The sequence below is a fragment of the Equus przewalskii genome, chromosome 19 (assembly GCF_037783145.1).
Source record: "Equus przewalskii isolate Varuska chromosome 19, EquPr2, whole genome shotgun sequence".
Lineage (NCBI taxonomy): Eukaryota > Metazoa > Chordata > Mammalia > Perissodactyla > Equidae > Equus > Equus przewalskii.
Genome location: NC_091849.1, coordinates 50,213,006 through 50,224,916, shown reverse-complemented (window position 1 = coordinate 50,224,916; position 11,911 = coordinate 50,213,006). Strand labels below are relative to the sequence as shown.

Below are 11,911 nucleotides of genomic sequence, written 5' to 3'. Positions count from 1 at the left end.
AAAATAAAATCTTTAAAAGAAAAAAGTCTTTGCCAATTTGATAGGCTAAATATGGTATCCTATTTTAATCTGCATTACTTTGATTATTCTTGAAGTTAAACTATTTTTTCATAAATTTATTATCTATTTTTATTTCTTCTAATGTAAACTATTTTCTTTGCCTGTTTTTCTTTTTTTTAATTGATGTATAATTGACATATAACATTATATTAGTTTCAGGTGTACAACAATGTTTCGATATTTGTATATACTACAAAATGATCACAATAAATCTAGTTAACATCCATGTATAATTTTACCTGATCTTAAAGGAGATAAAAAAGCTACTGAACAATTTAAAGGTTCTATTTGCTAATTAATTTTGGTCAAAAAAAAGCATCCTTAATCAGAGACAGCCAAGATAATGGTTATTTATATGTTGTACGAATAATGAGTATTTATTTAAGCATCAGTAGGATTTTAAACATGAGGTTAAGACAGAATTACTTCAGGGAGATCACGAAACTAGCTGGGGGTATAATTTCTGAATGTCTCACCAATGTCATTCATTTCTTTGGTTTTGTTTACTCATTCATACAATGGAACTAAAGACAGTCCTCTCATTTAATACCAAGGCTCTTCTAAGGAGGACTTAAATCACGGTTCATGTTGCATGACTGGAAAGTAGAACGCACAGTGCGTGACAAGAGTTGCTAGCCATTTGTGGAAGAACGTAGAAGGTCATGACGGTAATCTATAACTTGGTTCATCTCTGTAGTAAGTTAGTGAAGAGTTTTTCTGTAATTTGAGGGCAATGGGGGTGGAAGTAGGGTAGGAAAAAAGGAAGATTTGGTCTTTTTTTCCGTCAACCTTTTTTAGGGTCTTCCTTTGATTCCCCTTCAGGAAGTGGAATAGGAAAAAAAAAAAACTACGTTCGTCAGTAACTCTGGGGCAACCACAACTTAGACAGTAAGCAGGTCAATTGAAACAAGGGCAGTGATTGCTATAAAATGACAGGTACTCTCCCTGATACAGCAGAGCAAACACAGGGCAACACACACACAGAAAGAGCTTCCTGCACAAAGCAGGCAGCCAGAGCAGAATGACAATGACCATCCTGCAGAACACAGCCATGGTGAGTAGTAACAATAATTCCTGTTTAGGTCTGGGCATCACGAGGATTTCAGAAAAGCAGATTTCTAAGGGATTAGGCTTGTTTGGGATTTTTTTGGGGGTCACTTCTTTGAAAAACAGAGCTGACTTTAATTTTGACCCCTGTCTGGTGGAGGAAAAGAACAAATGACTAGAAATTATGATGGGATGTAAAACATGGCTCTTCACCTGATGGCTTTTCCATAGTTGGTGTCAGTTGTGCAGCTCTTGGTGTGACAAGCTGGACATGATCACTCCCGGGGCCACCATTATAGAATGAGGTTGGCGTAAAACTCTTATCTCATGTGGGGGCTTAGGCAGCCTTTTAGGATATGTACATATATATTTTAACTAAGAAAGCTGGAACCCCAAAAGGTTTAATGATTCCCCAAGACTACGGGTGGACAAGGAGTACCCTGGATAAGGAAAGGGAAACCAGCCAGTGACGAACTTTGGACAGTTCCTAGAGGAGGAAAATTTGCCGTGTCTCAGCTATCTGATTATTTTTGCATTGTCTTGTTCCTCTTGGAGGAGAGTGAGAGGTTAGAGTGATGGAAATCTACCTCCCCTGGGTCTAGAATCTCGCCTGGCAGGAGTCAGGTAAGACCTGGGAAGAATTTAATATAGAGGAGCATGAAAACAGGGCTTGGCAAATCACTCACCATATTATTGGCTTAAATAACTCCTCTTTTTTATTTCATTTATAAGCCATGCAACTTAAAAGAGCTTGGATTGCATAAAATGTCATGGCATGTGGTGATGATAATACTATGTTGTATTTATATACTGCTTTAGAGATGGCAAGAAATGCAACAAAGTGCAGTATTTAGGGGGTATAGACTTTGGAGTCAGACAGGCCTGGCTCTATCACTTACTAAGTGTGGGATTTGGGATAAGTTACTTAACTGTTCTGTGTATTATCATTCCTATTATCTGTATAGGGGAATAATAATGGCATCCTCTTCATGGGGTTTTTGGGGGGATTAACTGACATCATTGAGAATGACTAAATCTGTACTCTGGAATAGCACGTCTACACATGATAGTTTATAGTAACCTGGCCATTTTAATATAACAACCAATAAGGATAGAGAAAGCATTCAATGTGTTAAATATTAGTGTTAATAATATTATTATTTTTACTTTTGAGACTCTAGCAACCCAGTGAAGTAGATTGGGTCTACTTTCCCCATTACTCAGATGAACAACAGCTCAGTGAAGGGATTTAAGTCATCAGGCACGCACAAGAACTGGGACGTGAGGGTATTCTTCTCCTTGACGGGTTCAGAGGCAAGGTTTCTGAATTTAAAGCCACTGTGTCCAAAAAAATCTATTGGATAGCTTTGTGCTCTAAAGCCACTTCTATTTCTGGTTTCTTTGAAGAAATCTGTTGGACCATCAGCAAGAAACATGATACTGCGAAGGACATTAGACTAGGATTGAGCCACAACTAGAAGGACCCACAACAAAGAATATACAACTATGTGCCTGGGGGGCTTTGGGGAGAAAAAGGAAAAAAATAAAATCTTAGAATAGGATTGGAACTTGGGCAGGGTTGGCAGATAGGACATACTCAATAAGCAGTTGAGGCAAATTCTTGTGGACTTAGGAGCTGGCAGGTTCTGGAGCACATTCCTACGTGGGAGTGAGCACAAATCACAGCTGCGAGAGACAAAGGTTCAGGTGGTCTCTGAGGGGCTCACAGTAGAGTGAAGTGCACAGTTGGGCTGACATGTTGGTGTCCTGATACCATGCACCTTCAGCTGGTGCATTCTCTTGCCTGTTTCCTATTTTACAGATTGGAAGTGATATCTATTTATCTGCCTCAGAGGTGGCATAAAAGAATTCAAGTCTATAAAATACTCTGAACCCCTTAGAGAAGAAGTGCTGTGTATATCATTCTTAAGAACCAGCAGGAGCCTTATGAGAGCCCCTGCTCTGTATTGCATAAGCACTAAAATCTACAGTTTCAGATCAACAGCTTTGTGGAGCGAACTAGAGCAATTTGCAGACCGTCTGATTTCCTAATGAAGGCCCATGTGACCTATAACACCCATGCGATTCTGACACCGCTGTCACCTTGCTGAAAATGCTTGGCTCCTTAGTGGGACAAAGCTAAGATTAAACACTGTAAGTGGCTACATGTTTATAACAGTGATAATGATCTTCAGTAGCAGTAGCACTGACCACCGACGCCGAGGTGCAAGTCCCCAGGCTGGCAGCAACAGCCTGGTAAAGCCACTCACGTTATTTGTTGCCTCTCGGACGCAATTCACCTGTCTAATTGGGATAATTAATAGTAGCTCTACCTACGCCATGGGGTAGTTGTGAGGCTCCAGTGCTTAAAGAGATGTGAAGTGTTTTCTAAAATACTCAAAGAATATAAGCGAATATAATAATGACTTGTTAGAAGCACGATAATTATTGCTAAATCATGTAACACCAGGGTACAGTTACTCTAAAGCTTTGATGACAAAAATTAGAAACGATTCAGTGAGTATGATAATACAGAAGAGGAAAAAGAAAACACAGAGGAAGAATCTACTTAAGAAACCTAAGGAAGTCATTGACAGGCTTGGGACACTATCTAAGGACCCCCTTGTCTAAGTAGGCATCTTTTCACTTTGTGAAACTTCATAGCGCTTTGTCTAGACAGAAGGTGCATGAGGGCAAATTCCACATCTTTCCTGTCCACTGTGTATCATCAGCACAATGTCAATTTGATAGTCACCTGTATTGAATATTTACCATGCGCTGGCAGTGCCCTTCATGCTTTATATGGATCCTATCACTTAATCTTCACATTTTCTGGTGGCGGAAGCTGAGTTGCAAGTAGTAAGAGTCTGAGAACTGAGTTACGGACATAGGACATCTGACTCCAGAGCCCGTGTCCTGAATCTCCACACTGTAGAGACAAGAAAGAATTGTTGAATGAATGAATGATTGTGGGAGATGAAGGTTGATGACTGCTGATTATCTAAAGGCAAATCAGCCTTATTCGTGTTTATCTGGGTCAATTTTGCTTTCAACTTCTTTTCAGCATCAGCTACCCTGGTAGCAAGTTGACACCATGACCTTTTTGCTTGCTCTTATCATTTCTTACCTTCAGCATCTGCAAAATATACAAAGGAGATCCTTTAAACCAACGTGTCTAATCACCCTCCCTATCTTAACTTGCGGAAGGTGTGACCTGGACAACATGAAGCCAGAGAATGAATGCAGCTCAGCTTCAGCTCTTGCTCTGCATCACATTGAACGTTGGGATGAGCCTTGTCCACCCCCTGTAAGGGTCAGTGATGATGGGGTGAGCAAAGCACGGTTGTGACAAAGGGAAGCTGGAGAGATTTTTAGCTCTTCTTTTATTTTAGTTAGGTCTTCACAGAGCGCTTTCTTTCTTTGTGCATTCCTGTAATGCCAGATAAACTGATATTTCAATGTAAGTATAAAAAATATGTTCCTGAGCTAAAAGGAAATAGTTTCCCTATTCTCTTGTTGTGCATCATTAGTGTCCCTGCTTCTTTCAATTAGCATGGATAATTGGAACTTTGCCGTAGCTGGTTTTGCATAGTGTTTTCCATAATTCATTGAGCTTACCTACACTGTTAATTGAACTGTATTGTTTTGTTCATTCATTCAATCACCTGCTCTGTCATTCATCCAGAAAGTGTTCATGGAACATCAATTCTATGACATGTTTTCCTGCAGAAGCTTGCCATCTAGTAGGTGTAGATCTGCTAGGAAAACAGATACTACGTTCTCCAGACAATAAAGAAGTATTACTTGAGTGCTAGATGGTAGAAGCTTTATGATTTAAGGATAATTATCATACTACTAATTGAACTACTTTGGGGACAGTTCCTGGAGGAGACCACATCTGAGTGGGCCCTTGACGGAAGGGTGGGATTGGATAGATGGAGGTGGGGCAGTGTATTCTGGGAGGAAGGATTTTGTGGGGATTCGTGGGATATGAGGTTGGAAATAAGAGCTATCTTTCATTAAGCCTCTATTTTTGTTAAACAGATTTATAGGTGCTTTACATAGAACATTTCATTTAATCTTGTGAATATTTTTATAAGGCAAGTATTATAATCCGGTCGGAAAGAAGAGAAACCAGAGGCTCAGGGAGGAGGCCAGGTCAAGATTTAAACCGAGTTCCAGATCCTGCTGTCTTTTGGAGCTCTCTGACTGTGGAGGGCTCAATCCCCAGGCTAACGCGTTTCCTTCTCAGCCGGCACCCTGATATCTCCATGTGTGACTGTTCCCATTTCCAGGATTTGAGGTTCAAAGAGAAGCCCTGATCCCAGGAAAGACCGGGAATGTTGAGCTCAGCTGAAGCACGGGATGTCTCTCACCAGCAAGTGACGCCAGAGTCGCTAACCAGCTTCAACCTCCTCTCTCTTCCAGGTCAAGTCCCTACTGCTGTTGATATTGGGGCTCGCCCTGCTGAAGGAGGTGGCAGCTAGGACAAACCCCAAGGCAGCCTCTTGCCCTCCTCTGGAGGAGGATTTTGTGAAGGTTGACATTCGCATCTTTAGTCAAAACAAGGGTATTTCCAGCTTACATGACATCCATAACCGCTCCAGCTCCCCCTGGGTTTACACGTAAGTGCAAAGGAGATGGATCTTCACATTTGAAAAACATGTTATTTTATTCTAATCATAAAGTAGGAAATTTAGACAATATAGAAAAAATGCAAGCCCTCACATCTGCTCTTAAAAACAGAGATCTCACTATACCTGGGAGATCACATTTTTCTTGCTTTTTGGGCTAGGTCCTCCTCTGTGGTTGAAGGTCCTGCTATGCTGCTTCCAACTTCTCGTTGACCCTCTGCCTTTTCCTGCTTCATGCAGCTCTAGATTGGAATTTGTAAACTTTGTGCGTTGGAAGAGAGGGCTCTTTAAAGCAGCCCACATAATTATTTCTTTATGGGGATAAGCGAGAACCAGAAAGGTCAGTTTAGAGAGATCTGCTCAGATTAGACTTCAAGGAGTGGGGAGGGGGGCCGAGTGGAGGGGAAAGGCCAGTTTGCGAAGTGGGAAGCGAGGTGGCAGGGTTCAGGGTACAGTCTTGTGATTTTGTCTTATGTGTAGGTCCTTGGAATACGAAGTGCTCATCTATATGCTCCAAAGACAAATATGAAAATAGATTCCAGGGACAATTAAAAGTGCCTCTGCGGCTGATTGCATTGCTTCCCAAGTGAAGGAAGCATGTGTGGTGGCAAGTTGGCTGGATTGGCTTTGCTGCCTTTATGTTTCCTGGCGGAGGGGGCTATGCAGGGAGAAACTGAGAGAAGGCGCTGGATTCATAAAGCTCTGGGGCTTTGTTTTTCTTTTGCAAGCAGCAGGCTTTGTAGACCGTATCCTGAGAGATCTACTAGTGATGTTTAATCTTTAAGTAAAGGATGAATAATAATTATAGTAATAACAATGTAAAGTAAAAGAAACTAAAAGATCTAACACTTATTGAATACCAGCATTTTATGGTGTGGAGTTTCACATGCATTTGTGTCACTCACTGAGTGTTACCAACAATCCCGTGAGAGAGGTATACAAGAATCCTCATTTTATAGTTGAGGAAAACTGAGGCTTAGGGAGTTCAGCGCCTGCCAGAGGGCGGTCTGTAAATCCAGGCTGTCTGCTCCAGAGTCTGTGTGGCAGCCCTGAGGTCCTCAGAACCGCCTCCCAGCATGGGAGCACCCCGGGCTGCAGGGCTCTCATCCTTGGTCCCTCTTCCCCTCCCTGTCTCACCATCTTCTTTTGCCTGTTCTTCCTGCAGCGTCTCCCGGGACCCCAACCGGTTCCCCTCCGAGATTGCAGAGGCCCATTGCAGGTACTTGGGCTGCATCGACGCCCAGGGGAAGGAAGACCATTCCAGGAACTCCGTGCCCATCCAGCAGGAGTTCCTGGTCCTCCAGAGGGAGTCCAAGGGCTGTCCTGGTTCCTTCCGGCTGGAGAAGGTGCGGATGACTGTTGGCTGCACCTGCGTCACCCCCATAGTTCGCGAAATAAATGCCTGAGTGCTGCGCATCCACTCGACTGAAGAAGCTGTAGACACGCCGCTCTTTACCTAGCACTCTGCAACAGTTCGGTGTGGTCCCCAGTTCTCTCTGTTTCGTAGGACTCTTGATAAGATTTGCTTGGAATTCTCAAAGCTCTGTATTAGAGATAGCGTTAGCTTCCCAGGGCACTTCAGAATCCTAATATAGTCCTGTGATGCTCCCATGTCCCAACCCCCTGGAGAACGGGGGAGGAGAACGGAGGAGCCCTTGGCCCACCCCGTTTATGTGCTCTGATGACCATCTCCTAGCCGTGCAGTCACTGTGTTGCACAGCCATTCCCTGGTAGCTCTGTTGGTAAAATGGGCCTCTGTTCCATGTGCATGAAAACGCAGGAAATATGACCACAATTTAGGAGTGGGTTGTGCACGATAGGGTGGGCTGGGAAGGATGGGGGTGAGAATCTAGTACATATGTCTATTAATCATTCACTAATGTAGATGAGTTTGGCTTGATATTTATATTTGGAAGGAAATTGTGAATATATTTATGATGCATTAATTATATAAAATTTCAGGAGAAAAATTAAAAATCAAGGGCTAATATAGTAAAATATTAATGATTGAAAAATACTTGTGTTCATTTCTAGTTTCAGCTTGTACTCATAGACCTTGTAGCTTTAAGGATTTTGAAATTCTATATACCTGTCATTTGTTTTCCATATTTTGTCAGCGGAGTGCCAGTATTAGAGTTATCTCCTTACTATTATTTTTGTGTATGTGTGTGGTCTTGGTGATATTAATTTTTTCCCAGCTTTATTGAGATATAATCAATAAATAACATGGTATAAACTTAAGGTGTACAATGTGGTGATTTGATACATGTATATGTTGAGGATGAGTATCACAACAAGGTTAGTTAACACATCCATCCCTCTACACAGTTACCTTTTTTTCTTTTTGTGGTGAGAACATTTAGGATCTACTCTCCTAGTAAATTTCAAGTATAAAATACAGTATTGTTAACTATAATCACCATGCTGTACACCAGAGCCCCAGAACGTATTCATCTTATAACTGAAAGTTTTTACCCTTAGTCCAACTTCTCCCCATTTCCCTCACTCCCCATCCCTGGCAACCGCCATTCCACTCTCTGTTTCTACGAGTTGGAGAATTATTTTGCTATTAATGGTTCTTGGGAGTTATATGGAGAAGTGAGGAAAATGGCGCCAACGTTGCACAGAACAGAACTCCTGTTCCCTGGTAACTCTTTACTGCTCCATCTTCCTCGCTAGATTATTTTACAAAATGAACATTTATTGGGCACCATGCTAGCCAATCTGGAGATACAGTAGCCTCCCCCATCTGTGGTTTTGTTTTCCGTGGTTTCAGTTACCCACTGTCAACCTCTGTCCAAAAATATTAAATGGAAAATTGCAGAAATAAACAATTGATAAGTTTTAAACTGCACACATTCTGAATAGCATGATGAGATCTCGCTCTGCCCTGCTCCATTGCATACAAATGCTACCTCACAATGCCTGTGTCATTCACCTCACTTCATCTCATCACACAGGCATCGCATCGTCTCTCCTCATCACAAGTTGAAGAGTGAGTATAACACAATGACATATTTTGTGAGAGAGAACAGTTCACATAACTGTTAATGCAGTATACTGTTATAAATGTTCTATTTTATTATTACTTATTGTTGTTAACCTCTTACTGTGCCTAATTTATAAATTAAACTTTATCCTAGAGGCTGGCCCCAAAGTGCAGTGGTTAAGTTCAGACGTTCTGCTTCAGTGGCCTGGACTTCATGGATTTGGATCCTGGGTGTGGACCTAGCACCACTTGTCAAGACTTGCTGTGGCAGGCGTCCCACATATAAAGTAGAGGAAGATGGGCATGGATGTCAGCTCAGGGCCAGTCTTCCTCAGCAAAAAAAGAGGAGGATTGGGGGCAGATCTTAGCTCAGGGATAATCTTTCTAAAAAAAAATAGTAAATAAATAAGAAAAAGAAAGGAAAACAACTTTATTGTAGGTATGCTTATATAGGAAAAAACATAGTATATATAGAGTTCTGGACTATCTGTGGTTTCCAGCATCCACTGGGGGTCTTGGAATGTGTCCCCCACAGATAAGGGGGGACTACTGTACAGAGAAAAGTAAGAAATACATATGGAAGGGCCACGGTGTTGGTAGCAGCCATCCACAGAGTCCCTGGTCATCAGGGCCATGGCAGTCACTTTGCATCCTCTTCATTGTGACTTCTAGGACCTTTTGGGTCACTGGCTATCTTTCATCCATCTCTTATGCTTCTTGGGGACACAGGAGCTTCCAGATCCTGGTTTCCACGCCCCTCAGAGGTTCTCATCCCTCTCTTGCCCAGATAAGGTGCCCTGCATTTTCTCCTTTACCACACCACTGGCTCAGAGTACATCTCCATTGCTGCTGCCTTCCAGGTCCCAGAGAGAGGGTGGGGCATAAGTTCTCATTCCCACCTGCAACGTGGCTTGAGGATGGGCAAGTGGCAGGAGCCCAGCACCCATTTTTAACTCTTTAGTGTGGGCAACTTTTATCTAGTTTCTAGGTGGGAGTGAGGATGGAGTAGCTTGGTAGACTGGCTCTTCATCTCTTTGCTTCAGGATCGTTTTCTCATGGTATAAACATTGACGTGTGTATGTAAAATATTCAGGCTCTCAAAACTCAAAAAACATTTTCTCTCACGGTAATCAGCTTCATAAGTTTGCTGTGAATCTTGCAAGCCCATTTTGGCACTCAAATCTGTGCAATGACCCTTCCTTTCTTGTTCGTTTTGGCAGTAATACCTCTACCCTCAGGGTAGTAGATGTAAAAAACCTCTGTCTGAGTGGTGGGAGAAGCAAAGAGACGAAGGAAATTGCAGAGGAAAAGATGACACCTGAAAGTATCAAGATATTATCTTTTTACACATGTATGCATGTGATTTCAAAGCAATGTGCTAAGTACTCTGATCAAGAGAGCAGATGTTAAGAAGACACAGACGATGGTAGCTCACCAGGAAATTTCAGGAAGGAGATGACTTTCACATTGAGATGAGTATGAGCTGCTCTCGAGGAAAATGGGGGAAGGGCATTCCTAGCAAAGGGAACAGTATGAGCAAAAACAGAGGCACAAAAAAGCTTAGTGTATTAGGGGAACAGCAAGTAGCTCCAGGTGCCCAGGAGAGTGCGGACATGAGAACACATAGAGGGGATACATAATAACTATTTCTTGAAAGAACGATTGAATAAATGAATGAATGAGTGAGTTACAGATGTGATAAATACATAGCTGTATTTCATTAGATAATTCTGGTGATAGTGAGCAAAAGGAATTGGAAACCTGAAGGCCAGTTAGAAGATCAGAGAGAAGACAATTTATCTCCTCTGGTAGATTCACACTGTTAGAGCTGGATGGGCCCCTGTAGATCACCTGGTCAACCTTTCTCATTTGCAGATGAGGCCCAAAGGAATTAGGTGACTTGCTCAAGGTCACTTGGGTAGTTAGTGGCAGAAACAGGTTCACCGACACCAAGTTCGCGACTTTTCATGTTGGTTTGCAGCTCTCTATAGTGTTTCCAGCAAAGACCCATTTCAGTCACTTTTCTATGTGGCCTAGGGCTGGCCCTGGGAGTGGGTACAGAAATACCTCCACGTCCCACATATCCAAATTCACTGTCTATGGTGCCACGTGGGGTCTGGGGCCCTGCGTTCCCTTCCTGGCTGGAGCTGAGAGGGGCTGTCATTCAAGAAATTGCAGGTCCTCTCCTGCTCACAAGGTGGCACACTGTGCCCATTTGTTCCCAGATTCCTTAGCATAGGTGACAAGGAAATAAATGGCTCCCTTATAGGGGAATCTGTCTTCTTTAGCAGCCACTTGAGACACTGCTGAGGCAGAAGGGCAGGCTGTGTTCTTCAGCTCTGCGCCTAGCTTTCTGGGACTCAGAGGTCCCTTGTTTTGCCTGTGGGAAAAATGGTCTAAGTTGAGTGGTTTGGGTGTTCAAACACAATATCATCATCATCGGAGGGAGAGAGGAAATTTTCTTTCCACGTGGAAACTTGAAAACATATCGCCTTTTCTTTTGAAATCCGGTTTTTGTTTATAAAGCCTTGGCTGGCTCTCTCTCTTTCTCTCTTTCTCTGTCCCTCCTCCCTTGCTACCCAATTCTTGATAAAAGTCATCTACGTTTATAACGCTGCATCAAAGAAATTTTGCTTGTAATTTACAGTGAGGAAAATGGTTATGAAATTGATTTGTCTTTTTTTTTTTGTCCTCATAGGAGAGGTAGAAAAAATGGATTTAATATTTAGACAGCTCTTGGCTTTGAATCCTGGTTCTGCCATGTTTTGGTTGTATGAATTTAGGCAGTTTAGTCCTTCTGAGACTCAGCTTCCTTGTATGTTAGATGGCGGATAATATCTATTCTAAAGAGTACCGTGTAATATAATCGAACTTAAGAAATAAAGGACTTAATACAATACCCAGGAAGTGGCAGGCACGTAGTAAGTGGTAGTCGTTATCCCAAGAGCCATAGAACTTATATTTCTCATCTTGCTTAGCCCCGGGAAGTTGACAACCAACTTTTACGCTTAAACACCACAGCTATAGCATTCCTCAGGGTTGTCAAATTTACGATCTCCATTTAACTTCTATATATGCACATATATAATTTAAGGTGAGTTAAACAAAAGATCTATATATTGTTAATATGTTATGTTATTATCACATAGATTTTTAAAAAAATAACCTTAAATTAATTTGA

At 42.0% G+C, this 11,911-nt stretch overlaps 1 protein-coding gene across 1 annotated transcript; it reads left to right on the top strand.

Annotated features, from left to right (window-relative positions):
• Nucleotides 1-1,028: 1,028 nt before the first annotated feature.
• On the top strand, nt 1,029-7,929 carry IL17F (interleukin 17F). Its single transcript, XM_008519940.2, has 3 exons — nt 1,029-1,114; nt 5,536-5,732; nt 6,907-7,929. The coding sequence occupies exons 1-3, from the start codon at nt 1,082-1,084 to the stop codon at nt 7,145-7,147; spliced, it is 471 nt and encodes a 156-aa protein (XP_008518162.1). The 5' UTR covers nt 1,029-1,081; the 3' UTR covers nt 7,148-7,929.
• The last annotated feature ends 3,982 nt before the right edge of the window (nt 7,930-11,911 follow it).

What these genes read in the sequence shown, in the direction of transcription:
- IL17F (XM_008519940.2), top strand. Translation starts at nt 1,082, where the DNA reads ATGACAATGACCATCCTGCAGAACACAGCCATG. An exon ending in TCCTGCAGAACACAGCCATG is followed by an intron (nt 1,115 to 5,535) that starts GTGAGTAGTAAC and finishes TCTCTCTTCCAG; the next exon opens with GTCAAGTCCCTACTGCTGTT. An exon ending in AGCTCCCCCTGGGTTTACAC is followed by an intron (nt 5,733 to 6,906) that starts GTAAGTGCAAAG and finishes TTCTTCCTGCAG; the next exon opens with CGTCTCCCGGGACCCCAACC.